The 17,662-nt window shown below is 36.5% G+C and overlaps 1 protein-coding gene across 1 annotated transcript; it reads left to right on the top strand.

Moving 5' to 3' along the window:
* The first annotated feature begins 14,978 nt into the window (after positions 1–14,978).
* LOC127080440 (uncharacterized) lies at positions 14,979–16,327 on the top strand. Its single transcript, XM_051020759.1, has 2 exons — positions 14,979–15,445; positions 15,550–16,327. The coding sequence occupies exons 1-2, from the start codon at positions 14,979–14,981 to the stop codon at positions 16,325–16,327; spliced, it is 1,245 nt and encodes a 414-aa protein (XP_050876716.1).
* Positions 16,328–17,662: the final 1,335 nt, after the last annotated feature.

Genomic DNA, 17,662 nt, shown 5'->3' with positions numbered 1-17,662 from the left:
TAATATGAAGTATGTTAGCCCAATAGGATGATGATAGTTTCTAAAGATCCATTTATCATCTCAGTCGAGTTCTGAATGATGTAGAAACTAGGTATAAATTGTGTTTCCTCATTATCAAGAACGACAACCTCTGTCTTTCTTTGTCTTCTTGTTAGTAGATGTGGAAGTAGTAGAGCCACTTCATATTTTTAGAACCTGAAAAAAATAAGCAAGGGAGAAAAAAAGACCTATTAGCAAAAGAAAAAACAAAGGTTCAAAAAATAGACATGTTTTAATTCTTTGGGTTGGCTAGGTTCTTCATTGTCTCTGAGTGCTTCAACTTCCTTCCTTTTCTTCAACACTTTTGAAGCAAGAGGCACAACTGCAAGGTTTCAACACAAATAAATAAGGTGAAAACACAAAGTGAAGTTAGTAAGTTCCACAAGTACTTTTATTTCACCTTCTTGGATGGTGTATATGAATTGAACATGATCAAGATCAGTTCTCAAGGGTAGAGGGAAGTTGTGTATCTTGCACTTAGTCGAAACTACTCTTTGGGCAGGTTTTTTCAATTCATTATTTAAAGTTGAGAAAGACCCACAAGTAAACTAGTATGGAATTGGCGGCCAAAAAGCCAAGCCGAATTCACAGGTTGGTAATGGTGGAAACTTAGAAAAATAAAATTCAAAAACAAAATCATACCTATCTTTTACATAAGGAGGAAATTTTTGTTTTGGTATTTTCTCAATAACTTTGTGTTTTAAAGAAAGGGTTGCATCATAGATAGTTCAACTAAGTTGACATGGGTTATACATAATTTCAAAGTAACATTGAAAAGCTTGAATTTCCTTGATGTGCATACCTTGACTTTTATTCTGTAGAGAGGAAAAAATGTATGTTAAACATTGTAGAAGTGTCGAGTGATCGACAGAGACGTCAAGAAGATAAGATGACCACAATTCTTCAAATTTTTGTATGCATAAATACCAAGCTTTAAATTTAAAAGGGGTTAGAGTAATGAATTCTTTGGCATGATAGTCTAAACATGCTTGATATTTTTCCTCTGACAGTTCACTAGTAGCCAGCCAAATTTTTATCTTTATGGATATAAAGAGACTTTGGTAAAAATTGGCTAAAGCTAATTTGTCTAGATACCAAGTTTGGTTGATAACCCATAAGTCTCAGACCACCTTTATCCATTGAGATTCTGGTCGACAAAGCAGCGGGTTTGAGGAAAGCTACTTAAATGTCGAGAGCTTCAGAATGTTGTTCAGTGGAAATAGTTGGAAATTCTCTTGTAAACCAATATGGCCCATAACTTCGACTGATAAAGGGGGATATGAAGGAGACAAATGTATCACAGTATGCATACATAAATAATTTTTTTGAAGGCTTCCTCGGTCAAAAGACCAATATCTTCTAGAGTAAGAAGAACAACCCTAGTTCCTTTAACTCGTCTATCTTTGACCTTCCTGTTAAGTAAGATGGGATGTAGACCTTTAGAGAGGGTTTGAAAGCGGCATTAAGCCAAAGTTGCAGAAGCCAAAAAGGGAGAGAGACCAAAAGCTTGTCGTTAGGATGGGTTATAGACTTTAGTCCAAAATAAGCAAGCCCTATAGATTCATAAAGGAACCCAATATTATATTGCTAAGATAAATGTTTTGCCCCTCATGGATCTTAGTTGCTAATGCTATGAACTTATTGGCTATCTGTAGAGAACCAGAGCAGAACACAAAATGTGATAACCTAAGAGGGAGGAAAGAAATGTGCTCATAGTCATAGACTTCACTACTATGAAAAACACCTATCATAATGGTTGAAAAACGGATACCACCATATCAGACCAACCGTTGTGAGGTAAGGTGTGATTGCATATATGATGCTTTCCACCAAGGATGTGTGGCTGTGATTGTATCCACGTAGCATGCTACCTACTACAACGGTTACTTTAAACAACCATTGTGATATCCTGTAATGCAACATATTTAACAAGAATTATGCTAAACAACCATTGTGATATATGGACCTGAGTTTATTATAAATTATATGGAATGCTTATTTCGCCAATGCTCACTAAACATATAACCTTTCAATCTGCACTAGAACATTATAATATGAAAAATTAAGTTATATTATAGGAACAAGTTCAAGTTCAATGCTTGAGAATTGATCTTCAACTCCTTATCCGCATTTTTCTCTTTAACAGTAAGAACTTAATTTAGTGATTGCAGTTCTTCAACCGCCCTTGCTTTCACCTCTAGTATTTTTTGTAAAACATTATCTACTTTGTAAATAATATTAGAGGTGGGGAGAGAGGTGGTTGAAGACCTAAAATCATTAAACCAAGTTCTAATTGTCAAAGAACAACATGCAGTTAACAATGTGAAGAATTTTTGTCAAGAATTGAAGGTGTACTTGTTTTCCAATACAACTTTATCTATCATATTATAACTTTCTAATGTAGTTTTCGGTAAGGGATTGAAAAAACACTCAAACCACATAATATATAATAAAATCATCTTTTAAATAAACATTAAGAACAACATTCATCAACAATAAACCATAAACAACAAATACAACATATCAAGTCATAGAATGACTCATAAACGTACCATACATGTCCCATAATGGCGTCTCCACAATGAAATAAGGATGAAGCTAAAGTTAGAGAAGAGAACTTAACATCCCTACCTACAAGTTTGCAACATTATCTTTAGCTTCATCCTCTTTATTGGAACAAGCGTCCTTACCTACAAGTCAAAACAAGAAGAAAGTTCATACATCATGAAATAAGCTATTGAAACAAATTTTGAAAAAAAAACTATAGAGAAAATGAACATGTAAATACCCATTAGTTATAATTTGATGTTATGGTTTCGTTTTGGGGTTTCCATATGAGAGATATGAGTGACTGAGTTGCTAGGGTTTCGTTTGGAGAGAGACGAGTGAAATAGTTGTTAGGGTTTTGTTTTGAGAGAGACGACTGTTACGTACTGAAGCGATAAATAATTTCGCTTATATATAAATAAGTATCACCTTTCATCATGGTTGGTAATGAAAACTGTGGTGATATACATTGTCAATCACATTTTTATCACGATAAATGGATAATTGTTGGCGTTGGGATTCAAACCATTTCACTTTATGTACCTTTCACTATGATTGCTTCATTTGACCGTTGTGACATGTCCTTTAGTAAATAAAAAGCACCCAGAAATAAACTATTATTATGGTTACCACTATGACCATTATAAAATTGGTGTTATGAAAGGTCTATTTTGTAGTAGTGCTTCCTCATGGTGGTCATCATGTTGGTCTTCGATATAATTTCTAAAACTTGCACGGGTAAAAGAAAAATTGGGTTTGGTTTTGCTTTTGAGAGAAGGGTCAAAGGTATCCCCATTTGGTCGAAGGCCAATAATAGTAGCCTCGTAGAGAAATGTGGTGTTATCATTCCACAACACAGTTGAAAGGTGTTAGTCGAGCCTTCCCAAAAGTAAAGGGCTAAAATGAGCATATTGGTGTTATATTTGGGGCCAATTATGGATAATTGAATCAAGTGATATATGCCTCGACTTTTCCAAATTTGTTCTTTCTTATTTTCTACTTTATCCAACCAATTGATATAAGCTTCATTGTTGATGGTAGGAGAAGAGCGGAACATGCGTAGGGGTGAAATCATAAAACCTAACTCATAGGGTTTGTCTTCAAACACACTAGGCTTGCATCAGCGATAACAAATGATTTTTTTTTGCCAACTTATTGGGTTTTGCAAGGGATATGGTAAATGGACCCAAAAATGCATTAGTGATACCTGTAAGGGAAAAAGGATTAATACTTGGGAAGTCCATATAGCGACTTTCTCTTTCTTCATTGCAAGTTCTGGAACATAAGTGTTGTGTGTTGATTATAGGTTCTTGAAGATCAACAACAAATGGAATTGGAAGTTGTTTTTTCAAACATGAAGTAGAAGTAATTTCTCTTAACTTTAAAAGTGAAAAGAGTGGTGAAGGTTTTAGAAAAAATGAGAGTTTTTAGGGTTCAGAGAAAGAGAAGTGGTGAAAAAGAAGAAAGATGAGAATGAGAATCTATATATAGCTTGTGAAGTGGAACTTTCCAGTTTCCCCCTCTAAATTAAAACTCACTAACATTTGATTTTCTGAGTTTAAATTAATTGAATGATTTTAAAGTGGTTAATTCTTATGGCCTACGGTGGCCTAGGAAATTGAAATCATGATGACAATTTACACGCATGTTCTTGACATGACGATTTGGTGAAAATGGTCATGATGACGATGATATATACAGACAAAGGTGAACCATTTAGAAAGTTTACTAAAAACATAATTTTCTTCCATTGCGTAAACCTGGTCGAAATTGGCATTGGGGGGGGGGGGGGGGGGGGTTCTGTTAGCCTATGAATTTTAGTCTACCATTTTTAACATGAAAGTATGATACAAAGGTATGAGATTGCTAAGTGTGAAATGATTTACCTACATTTTTTACATATTGATTACTTCGATTGAGGTGGTGAGTTAAACTCGCCTACCAAGTGCTTTTTGGGACTTAGTGTATTATTGAGTTCAAGGATTAGACGACCTAGAGACCCATTAAGACTGGTTTTGAGGAATCTCGTGAATAGATCCTCAAGATTAGGATCACTTTCTCTTCAAAACAAGTCCAGAATCTCGAAAAGGTTTGCAGTGATTTGACATCTTGAACAAAAGTAATTATGAAGTTTAAGGGCACTTGCCGACTTAGGTGAAATTTATAAATAGTTCAAGAATAGAATACACCTGGAAGAAAAGCAAAGAACATAACTCCATGTAACATTGTACAAAGTAACTGTTATCGACGATTATTGATGTGTTTAGTATATAGTTAGATTTCATTCATGTAATAACGGTTCACAATTTTTTATTAGTATTCTCTATAGACCTTGAGTATCCAAGTCATAGAGAGAAAAGAGTTTGTGAGAAAACATGTATAAATTTGTGTTCCTCTTTTAATTTCTTAATCCAAGCATTTTTACTTAATTACTTTTATTGTTTCTTTGTTTTACGTTAATTCTAAGAATAATTATGCATTGTTCTTATTGGGATTTCTATCCAATTTCTCTACATTCAAACATTAATACCCAAGTACAAACACATTTCATAAAATTGTTTTGCACAAGCTCTCCATGGGAGTTTTTCGAGTTTAATCCATTAAGTGAATGAAACCTTATAATTTGATTTACCAAAAAACAATTATAAACATGTACCATCAACCACCAGTCAACTGAATACTACTCTTCCAGTTGGCGAGGCAAACATAAATACTAATACACTTTAACGACCAAACATGATTCTCCCTTCACCACGAGTAAGAACAATCCAAACATGGTTGCTTCAGATTCCATCGCCAATTCCAATGGAACAACCTAAGATCTCACAAGGTTTTGGAGTTCTTGAAGTAAACCTTGGATCTCAAGGTGGGAATGAGTTAATAAACGAAATATATAACATCATTCAATAACAAAACTCCAAGGTGGTGGAAGAAATGTTCCTTCGTTTGGAGGAAAGCCTCCAACACGGTCAACCCCAGGAAAATACAGTGCAAGAAGTCTATTTGAGAAGAAATCGGCCCGAACAACCGAAACCACCTATAACAAAAAAAGAAGGAAACTTCCAGAAATCAAAAGAACACTCCAAAGGCGGTAAGCGTAATTCTCCCCCTATGAGTCCGGGAGGAGACCAAGGGAGTTACACTCCATTCCTGGACCGTGATGAGCGTCAACCAAACCAAGCGCAACCTAAACATCATTTATATGCTCGAATCTTTGAGAGAAAATTTCCTAAATCCATTCAAAGCCTCCCAAATTAGAGGAATACAATGGGAAAGAGGAACCTAACGAGCACATGCAACTTTTCAACGACCAACTCAACTACTATTATGCTGACAGTGCCTCCAAATGCAAGGTATTGGAGTTAATACTAGTCGGACCGAAACGACTATGGGTCAACGACCTTCCTGACAGTTGCATCAAGTCAAGGACGGGTTTCTGTGTTCGACTTACCGTATATTTTGCTGCACGGAAATGATAACCAGTCACCATAGTCACCTTCAATCGTATCATGTAAGGATAAAAAGAGGGTTTATGATCCTACATAGGTCGACTCACTCAAGTCACAATAGAAGTCGAAGGAGCATAAGAATCTCAGTGTTGGATCTTCAAGAAATGCCTCATTCGTGACCATTCTTTTCACACAAAACTAGGAAAGAAAAAGTTGAAAACAAATTAAGAGATGTTAAACCTGACACAACCATATATAACATTGGAGGAGAAACTGAGCACTAACTTTGATAATTCGACTTCATCCATAAATATTCATCTAGAGCACCTAGTGGGAAGGGATCCCTGTAGGCGAATATAGGATACCGATAAAGGGACGTACAACTGATGTGATATGTATACTCCTCTAAACACTTCCCCAGGACGAATATACCAAGAATGTGCAAATACTTAATTCAAAAAAGCAGAGATTCAACCTGTTAACACCGTGCAAGAATCCGCACAAATAGATAGATCAATATATTCTCGTTTCCATATGGGACATGTCCATAACACCGACGATTTCATTCAGCTCAAGGACGCGATCAAATCTTTGATCAAGAGAGGACGTCTATCCGAATATGTTTTAGGAAGAAAACAGGACCGAGAAGGATTCGCTAAAACTAAATCTCCCGTGAGGGTTCCCAAGTCCGACCCTGGCGCTTGGAAGGGAGAAACTAACATGGGGAAACACATGTATATTGCTGCCATCACTAATAGAGCACCTCACACAAATCCCCCTTCTAAAGGAATGATCAAAATTAAGATCGCTGAAAGAATGGTCATGGTCGTTTACAAGGGCGGAGGCAACTCATTGCCTAATACCTCAAATCGGCCCATGCCAGGGTTCTGAGAGACCAAAAAGGTTGGAGAAATCCCCAATGAGTTGTTCCCCTTGGTGATTACAACTATTATGGGACACTTCTACATCTCACGTATCGTGATAGATTAAGGAAGCTCGTGTGACATCCTCTAGTCATCGTTATTCGAGAAAATGGGCCTGGAATGAGAAAGCTTTATACCATAGGATAATTCATATTTTTCAAGCATTTAATGGGACGACTACTCGTCCCTGGGGCTATATAGATTTGATGGTATCTGTGGGAAATGGTAGAGACATCCAATTTATCAATACCTGATTCCTAGTCATCATGTGCAGAAGCCTTTAAAGTTGCATCTTGGGTAGCCCTTCACTATAGCATTGGATGTTGTGGCCTTGCCCGTGAACCTCAAAATCAAGTACCGTAGCTTCCACGGTGAGCCAACAGTCTTATTCGCTGATCTTGAAGTAGCCAAAAGATACATTACACACTCCAACGGGATCAATGAGAGAATTCCTCTATGGAGATTAAAGTGACTTCCTTTGTGGGGCAACTTCAAAATTTGAACATTTGTACTCCAAAACGTAGCTAAGAAGTGAAAATCCCATCACAAGAAATAAGTAGCAGGATACTTGCTTGGTTATGTTTCATTTTATTCCTTTATCATATTCGTATATGAAATTTCACATGTATAAATTTGGATGTATCCTAAGCATACGATCCTCCATTATAAATGTAATCACTAAAAGTATAAACTATTTGTTCCTTTGTGGTTATAGCCAGTAACATAAAAAATGAGGCATAATCGATGCAATTTACGCTCGAAGCAAGAAGCTATGGGTGTTGTCGGATACACTTCAAGCATCTGACTACAACAATCAATTGCCCACAACCTCGTACGCCTTCAAAATCCAGGGGTGTTGTTGGATACGCTTCAAGTGCTCAACTACAAAAATTAACTTCCCACATTGCCTCATACGCCTTCGGAATCCAGGGAGTTATCGGAGACGCGTTGCACGTCCGACTACAACAACCAATCTCCCAATGGGTGCTATTGGAGATGCTTTACACGTCAGAATACAACATTCAAATACCCCATGTCAAAGAAATACACGCTTTCCCGCGTAGTTGGCGCACCCCCTCATGATCTAGCCAATCTGAGGGTGAGCATGGTGAAGCCTAGAGACGTCCATATCGATCCGAGCTATAGCCTCGGGGGCAGGGACGGGAATCCATTACCTTTGGTCAGGAAATATCCTCTATGACGCGGAGCGCATTTTAAAGCATGTCCGCATATAGCTGGCTTCATGCCCTTCGTCTGTAAGTATAATTTGAAACCCCATCATGGTTAACCTGACTCATGCCTTATCCATGTAAACATGATTAAGGCATAGTCTTATCTAGATGGTTGGGCATGAAATAATTTTAGGTAACACTAAGAGCATAAACGCTCAAACCTAATATCATGTTCCATTAGTTTTGATCCGACATACGGACACTTCAAACAACAATAATGCTTATGTGCAATCACAACCTTGGCATCCTGTCGAGACAATATCATATCTTAATAGTACACAATCTGAAGTATGCACTCCGACACATAGATCAACTCCTAACGCTAGCCACCTGGAGACAAAATATCCAACACCATGCGAGTTTATGTATGATTTGATACTTTTCTTTGAAAAAATTTATAACAGATTTTTTAATTATAAATTTAAGGCATATGAGGTGATCGTAACATTATAAAGTAAAGTTACGTCTTAAGCAGAACAAAAACACTTTAAACAAGGGTAATGGATAACCCCACTAACAATGAAGTCACATTACATGCAAAAGGGGGGGGGGGGGGGGGGGGCACGAGAGCTCTACTCAAGGAGAGAAACAATCTTACCATCTTAAAAAACTTGATATAGGTGAACTTGCTCCATTGAAATGGTCAGCGGGTGATGAAAATGCTCCACTTGTTGTAGCGAATTTTAAAAAGATTCCATAACCACCCCAAGGTTTATAGAGACGTGTTTTTTTAATTGTCAAGCCAAGGAAGCTCTTTGTCCGTGTAAGAACTTCAACTTTTTCTGAGCAGACTCAAGAGCTTGGATCATTTCGCCCAACATCCTTCACATATGCATCACCTGACCATTGACTGTACCAGGAAGACCGAACAGAGCTAAAGCTTCACATACCTTCTGTAGAGAAGCATGCGTTTTTTGTAGTTCCCTTAAATAAGTATCCCGTTGGTATGCAAAACTATCCACACTCCTCTCTAGCCTGAATTTTTTGTCCCCCACCCGGTCGGACCAAAGAGCTCCCCACAACTGGATCCGGCCAGGAAAAAAACGACAAAAGTCCTCTTAGAGAAACAAGCCAAAGCATATAGATCTTCCCGTAAGGACTTCCTGGAGAGGCCAACAAAAAATTCCCACCCATTATCAAAGGGCGAATCTCGAAGGTCATAATAAGGGCCAGGGCGAGAGTCAGAATTCACCTGTAAACTAGAAGAGGAAGAAGATTTATGGTCGAACTAGGTGGCTAGATTCCCCGCCTTAAAACCCCTCCCCCTACTTCATCCTCCATCACATCTACAAATAAATATGATATGTATTCCAAGATAAACACAACAAAGGAAATTCAACAGCGAGGAATAAAGAAAATTCTGAACTTACCAAAGGCAGTCCGACGACCTTCGTGAGAACAAGACTCCATCATCAAAGAAATATCTATCAAACACTTTCAACGTCTCTTCTTATCCTTTTTAGAAGGGACCGGACCACCAACATAACCCATACGGTTTCCAAAATATAACAAGTTCCTCTTCTAAAAGAATCATCATCGGTAAAGTCTCATTCTTTATAAACATAGGATCCGCTCTCCAAGAGAAAGTGCTTGACCAACCAACAATGAGGAAATAAAGGCTTACATTTTCTCTCCACTCCGACTTAACCATGTAGACGGTTACGTGAGCCTCAGGGTTAAGGGGTGACAAAAAAAGAGTCGATCCATGAAAGAGAATGGTTCAGGGAAAGCTTCAAAAATTCGTACCATTAGCACCAAAAGAACCAAACTTTGTCCTCTTGTTTGGGACAAAGTGCTTTGACCGCAGCGAAAAAGATGAAAGAATAAGATGGTAGAAGGTTTTCCCTTAAGATACTCACACCAATACTGATAAGCTTTAATAAACGCCAAATTGGTGGGATGAAGTTGAAATGGAGCCACCATCAAGTAGTTAAGAACATCTACTTCGAAAGTAGTAAAAGGAAAACAAACCCCCATAGACGAAAATAGAAACTCGTACAGAGGAATGGTGCAGTTACCATACTCACTACAAATTCTTTCCTCGTCCCTAGGAATGGTAAGCCCCTAAAGCGACAGTTCGCCAACATCAGAGAAGGCCTCATCTAAGTTCCCCTCTTTAGTAAAAACTGAGATGGTTGAAGAAAATACTGAACCTTCCCACGGAGAAGATGGGTTACAATATTTTTTTTCACGATTTTTCGAGGTCTCTTGCCATATGACAAAAACAAATTAAAGAAAAATAAAGAGACACTTTAGAGGATAAGAAGATATAAACAATTCAAAAATAAGGGGGAAGAAAAACCTAATATAAAAGTGACTTTAGTTCTTCCCACATCTATGAACTGGCATTACTAAGAGAAAGGTGTCTTATCAGTCACTTCCATTACACATAATACTTGAGTGATTCGGTTCTCTAAAAAGATCATAATCTATCCTCTAAAAGACATTTGAAATTACAAAGTGGTTAAAGAGAAAAAAGTATGGCTGGTTACCGATCTATAAGAATCCTGTAAACCCTCACATTTATTCCTTAAACGTGGGGGCTTAGAGGGAAACCATTATGGGCCATCCATACTCTTGGCAATTCGGCCCATCCCCAGAGATCTAACCACCATAGAGAAAGAACTCCTCGAATTAATCCGTCCAGGCATGTTCCTTTTCTAGTCCGGACACCTCCATGTGTAATACCCCAGATTCAGTTCAAGTACATACTAAAGCTTCTGAAACATTCTTCTAACTATTGAGCCTTCGGTAATCTGGAAGCAGGAGATCTATCTCTCCAACACATCCAACGATCCTATGTATTCTACACTACTTAGTTAGTAAGTTAGTTATTCAACTCCTCTATATACTATCTCTAATACTCTCTTACATTCACATAATTACTTGAGCGTTGGAGTTCTAACCTTACAGGTACGCCCCCGCTCTGTTACACAAGAAGCTCTCCTCCACCATAGCTTCCGTGACCGCATATATTTCTGGTTTTAGTATGGAACAATCATGTATCTTAAAATGGCTGAAGGGGATTATAGTGTCAAAAAACCTATCAAACAAAAAGTATGAAAACTTGGAAATTAATGTTTATGATGATTTTTTGACTATAGAGTTCTTAATCATTCTAAACCCAAGTCCATCAAGAAATCTCTTATTGACTTCCACTAGAAAGCAACTATGCAAGCTGAATTTGATGTTTTGCTCAAGAAAAATACTTGGCCTCTTGTTCCCTTACCCTCTTATATAAATGTTATTGGTTTCAAATAGGTTTTTAGGGTCAAGGAAAACCCCGATGGCATTGTCAACAAATATAAGGTCAAACTAGTTTCCAAAGGTTTTCATTAAAGGCATACGCTTGATTTTACTTAAAATTTCTCCCTTATTGTTAAACCCATAAAAATCAAAGTTATTCTCACAACTGATATCACACATCATTGTTCCATCCAATAACTTGATGTTAATAATTCATTCCTTAATTGTTTACTTGATGGAGAAGTTTATATGGAGCAACCTCAATGGTTTCTCAGCTTAAATCCTTCCTTAGTGTGTAAATTGAACAAAGCCTTTTATGGTCGCAAACAAGCCCCTAGGAAATGGTTTGAAATACTTCAAGTGGATTTAATCAAGATGAATTTTAAGTATAATAAGTGTGATCCTTCCCTCTTCATTTTCTTCTCCAAGGGTCACTCTATCTACCTACTTGTCTATGGAGATGATATCATTCTGACTGGTAGCTCCAAACCACTTATGGCATAGATTATAAACAAGCTTAATTCAACATTTTCAATTAAACACCTAAGTGATATTGACTACTTTCTTGGAATTGAGCTCAATCAAGCCTCAACTGAACCTATTCTTTTAACACATGCCAAGTATCTCAGAGATCTTCTTTAGAAAACAAATATGCTTGACTGTTACCCTGTGAACACTCTTATGCAATCCGCTTGCAAAGTCACTAAAACTGGATCTGAAGCTCTTCCAGATCCTTACATGTATAGGTTTGTGGTAGGTGCACCATAATATGCCATCATCACAAGACCTGGAACCACTTATGCAGTCAACAAGGTGTGTCAGTTTATGGCTCATACTCTTAAAGCTCACTAGATTGCTGTCAATATCAAAATTGACACTAGTCTGTTTGCACAGTCCTTCATCAGCTATAACATATTTTACTAGTTTTATCTATATAATACAAAGAAGTGTTAGGTTGTAACTAAATTTTCACACTAATAAAATTTAGTTACAACAGAAATGGAAACACCTATTTTACAATCTAATAAGCGTGCATGTAAAGACGAAATTATTTTTTATTTGTCTATAATATATGCAAAAAAATTATTGATATGAGAATTTTATTTTCCATTCACATAATATCGAAAATATAGACTATACATTCACATTCAAATACTTTAATGATATATCATATGTTCATGAAAAGAAATAGGAGTTTCTGCATCTCAGCGAAAATGTAGTATTTTAAAAGATAGAATTGATGAGTGTGGGTTACTAGACATTGGATCGATATGAGCTCATTTTACATGGAAAGGGCCAAGATACCATGGTGGACAATGTATTTATGAAAGGCTGGGTAGAGCCCATTGCAATGATAACTGGCGTATTAATTAACTTGATGTGCTTGTCAAGGTGTTGCCTAGATTGGACTTCTCGGATCACCACCCTTTATTAATTTTCCCAAATGGGACAAATAATAAAGTGATTCATTCCACTTTTCACTTTGAAAGTTCTCGGACACTAGAAGAATCTTATGGTATTATGATTATGAAAGTTGGGTAGAGAGAGAACATTATGAGTAACTTGGAGAATGTTAAAAAAGGTATAACCAAGTGGAAATTCCAAACTCTGCATGTCCTAACAAGAAAAAAAGAATGAGTTGGTTAAAAGAATTGTTGGCATCCAGAGGAGTATGCAGTCAAGATGTGATATAAGAGGTTTAACAACACTTAAACGTAAAATCCAAAGTGAGATGGATAATATCTTACAGAAGGAAGAATTGATTTGGTTCTAAAGATCGAGGGCATAATGGCTCAATGACGGCGAAAGGAACACAAAGTACTACCATATTAAAGTTGTCCAACAGAGACGCCAAAATAAAATTATAATAATAAAAAATGATGCAGGAGTTTGGGTAGCGGATCCAAATCAAATAGCTAAGATGTTCACAAACTTCTACAAAAACTTGTTTACAGTTAGCAATTGATAAGTGGTTTTTGCACCATATTTTACCGTTAAAGTCATTTAATCTTTTCACTGTTTTTCATCAATTATTTTCCATTTTCCGCATTTTATGCTTGGGTTGTGTGTTATTACTGTCTTCAGGATCAAATAAATATTCAAGAAGGGTTTCGGCTAAAAACTGTGAAGAATCGGAAAGTATGGTCCAAGGAATAGTGGGCTGCTACGAGGCGTAGCACCTGCTATGGGTTGTAGAAGAGGAGCAGTTGAAACCCCTATTTAAAAGGAAAAGGAACAGAAAATAGTGGTCTACTATGGCCACTGGTAGCACCTACTACGGGCCGTAGCAGACATAACCCATAACTTTAGTTGGCAAGCCAGAAACAGTGGCCTGCTACGGTCACCCGTAACATCGGCTACTAGCCGTAGAAGACATGCTTGTGATTTTCAGAAACTTTCCTTTTTTAGGCCAGATTTGGAAATTATTGGTGATTGGGCTATTTTCAGACCTAATCTGCAAAAGGGTTATTTCTCTATTTAAGCGAGATTACTATCACATTTAAGGTCTTCTTATTGAACGGAAAAAAATACAGGATTGGAGAACACAAAAGAATTGGTGAAAGACGGATTTTCATGAACGAAAGTGATTGAAGATTCAATTTCATCTTAGTACCTGTAATGTCTAAACTTTGTATTTTGTTTTCATTGAATATTATGAGTAGCTAAACCCTCGAATGATGGGGGGGGGGTCCCTGATTTGGATATGTAATGACTATGATTATATATTTGGAATAACAATGTATTTTTCATAATTAAATTATTATCTTGATGTTTGTAATGCTCTCTCTTTCAGAAAAAATGAGATTGATGTATGATTAACAACTAAGTTGGACCACTGGTAGTAATGCTTTCATGAGAATATGTTATAGTAGATATCTCCTAGGAATATGGTTACCCTATAGTAACTAGATAATTCTTGATATAATAATGCTTAATTTTATCAGTAATTATCTATGAACATAGTAATTTGGGATGAATGATTAAAGGTTTTCTCACTAAGGATTTAGGAGAAAACAACTTAAAGAATTGGTGTTGATTACGTAAAATATGTTATTGCAATGATGGTTCATAGTTGTTACAAGAAAGAATCATACACTCTCCCTAGCATGATGCTCACATCTGTCAAAACCATTTAAATCATCTATTTATTTTATTTGTAATTATTTTTATAAATTCGCACAACAAATCTCAACTTTAGTTTTTGTTCGATTGAACGATAATTAAAACTCATTATTGATATGCAGTCAAAATAGAGAGTTGCCGGGGACTGCCAAAATAGAGAGTTTAAATTCTGCTCGATTGAAATTTTGTTGCTTTGTAACTAAAATTTAATTTTTGTTATTTTTATTTCGATCTTTATCAACTAATCAGTTTCTGATACTTTTATGCGAGGTAAGACCTCGACTAATTTTCCTTTTGACGCAAAAATCAAAAGAACTTTGCGTGCAAGACTCACACAAGCTAAATTAACGAGACCAGAATTAGATGAAGAGCACCCTTACATTCACTCAAACTCAGATTTAGAGAAAGAGGTCAAAACAATGGGTAAAAATACACCACCACCAGAAAGACTATTAGGTGACTATGGGATGGCAAATGCATCGAGTGGTAGGCTAATAATTGTGAATCAACTGGTTAATATGCCTAACTTTCAGCTACATCCCAACACTATTAATCAACTTGAGAGGAGACCTTTTTCAGGAAAAATCAACGAAGATGCAAATAAACATTTACAAAGGTATCTGACTATGAGCACCACTCTAAAGATAGATGGGCACACTGAAGAAGCAAAAAAGTTGAGAATGTTTCCTTTTACCCTATCTGAAGATGCAGAAGAATGGTTTTACTCATTCCCTGCTGGGAGTATTACCACTTGGGAACAAATGGAAACAACTTTTCTGCATGAGTATTTTCCAGCTTCAGGTTTCTTCAAGAAAAGATACGACATCATGAACTTCAAACAAAAAGAGGGTCAATCACTTGGTGATTCATACAAGAGATTCAAGAGGTTATTTGTTGCTTGCCTTACACACAACTTCGATCAGACTGAGCAAATGCATATGTTTTTCAATGGTCTTCGATTGAAAATAAAACAATTGATTGGTTCAGCAGCTGGTGGCTCATCAAACATTTTAACACCATAAGTATTAAAAAGATCATTGAGGCAATAACTGCAAATGAGCATTTGGAGTTGTATGATAAGTGTTCAAGAAAACATGAAAGGGTTATTGATTTGAAGCTTGAAACAAATAAAATAAGGATTGAAGACACAATTGTTGTAGAAGTTGGAAAAAAACTTAAAGCAATGAATATTGGTACACAACAGGTAGCTCAAATTCAGCCAGCCCAGAATGTTAGTTGTGAAATTTGTGGCAGACCTCATTCAACTGTATACTGTGTTACAACTACAAAACGAATAGAGGGGGTAAATTTTTTGAGGCAGAACAACCCTTATTCTAACACGTATAATCCATGGTGGAAAAATCATCATAACTTCTCCTGGAAATATCAGAAAGGGAATATTCAACAACATGGTCAAGGTCAATACCATAATCAGTTTCAACAACCACAACAACAACAAGCTCCTAAGAAAGCAGATTTGGAAATAGACATTGAAAATATTGCAACTCACATTATTCAATTCAAAGAAGAGACCATAAATAATCAGAGAAACACCACATCTTCTATAAAAAATCTTGAAGTTCAAATGGGACAAATAGCACAACAACTAGCCGATTCCCAAACACTAGGTACACTATCTAGTAGAACTGTGATAAATCCTAGAGAACGTAATAATGTGAGTGTTGTTGTGACCAGAAGTGGTAAGTCTGCTAGGTGTTCTGAGAATAAACAAGTGGAAGAAGACAAGTTGTTGGAAGTGGATTTATAAATTAGAGATCATGAGAAAAGGAAACAGGAGAATGTTGTGTTACCAGTGGTTGAGAAAGAGAAACCTAAAGATCTTAAACCAACCATCAGACTTCCATATCCCAAAGAACAAAGAAGAAGAAGAATGAGAAAAATTTCGAGAAATTCTTGGAGATGTATAAGAAACTAGAAATTAACATTCCTTTCTCAAAGGCTTTGGAGCAAATGCCCTTATATGCCAAATTCATGAAAGACATCGTCTAAAAGAAGCATCCCACTAACACTGAACTTATTCTTTTAACTGAAACCTGTAGTGCTATTTTGCAGGGAATAAAGATACTAGTGAAGAAGAAAGATAGATGATCAGTTACTATTATGTGCACTATAGGGAATAGGACCTTCAAAAAGGAGCTTATTGATTTGGGAGCTAATGTAAGCCTGATGCCCTTATCTATTTACAAAAAAAATTGGTATTGGCACGATCTAAGACACTAGGATGTCACTCTAGTTTGTTGATCACTCAGTTAAGCGACCTTATAGAGTGGTAGAAGATGTTCTGGTGAAGATAGAAATATTTGTCTTCCCAATAGACTTTATGATTCTTGAGATGCATGAAGATGAAGAGATTCCTCTCATTTTAGGCAAACCTTTTTTAGAGATAGAAATATTTGTCTTCCCAATAGATTGAAAGGTACGACGACTCTAAAAGTCTATGATAAAGAATTGTAAATTGATGTTCGAAACACTATGAATTACAAAAATGATGTTGGTACGGGTCATACAATAGAAGTAATAGATCAAGTGATTTCTCAGGGTAGTCCGATCAAAACACCACAGTTACCTTTGGAATGGGTCTTGAGCCTATCAATCTTTGAAAGTAATGAAGATAGGGTCGAGAAAGATTCAGAAGTGCTAGCCATGATAGAAGTACAACCTCTGTGGATTAGATCTAAACCACACTGGTGGGAAGATTTAAGACCCCCAAAATCATCAGAAGAGAAGCAAGAATCTAAAAAGGGACGGAGTTGAAACAGCTCCCTGAGAATCTCAAATATGTTTTCCTTGACACTAAAGAGAAGTGCCCAGCCATAATAAATTCTTGTCTCAAAATTTTCCAAGAGGAGAAACTCATCCAAGTACTAAAAATATACAAAAGTGCTATTGGATGGGCCATAAAAGATTTGAAAGGTATTAGACCAATAATTTGCATGCACAAGATACTGATGGAGGATGATCACAAGTCGGTCATACAACCATAAATGAGACTTAATCTCACCATGAAATAAGTGGTTCGTAAATAAGTAGTGAAGTTATCATATGCGAGTCTTATTTACCCTATATATGATAGCTCATTGGT

This window comes from Lathyrus oleraceus, chromosome 5, assembly GCF_024323335.1.
Source record: "Lathyrus oleraceus cultivar Zhongwan6 chromosome 5, CAAS_Psat_ZW6_1.0, whole genome shotgun sequence".
NCBI lineage: Eukaryota > Viridiplantae > Streptophyta > Magnoliopsida > Fabales > Fabaceae > Lathyrus > Lathyrus oleraceus.
This window is presented reverse-complemented; position numbering and strand designations above follow the sequence as displayed.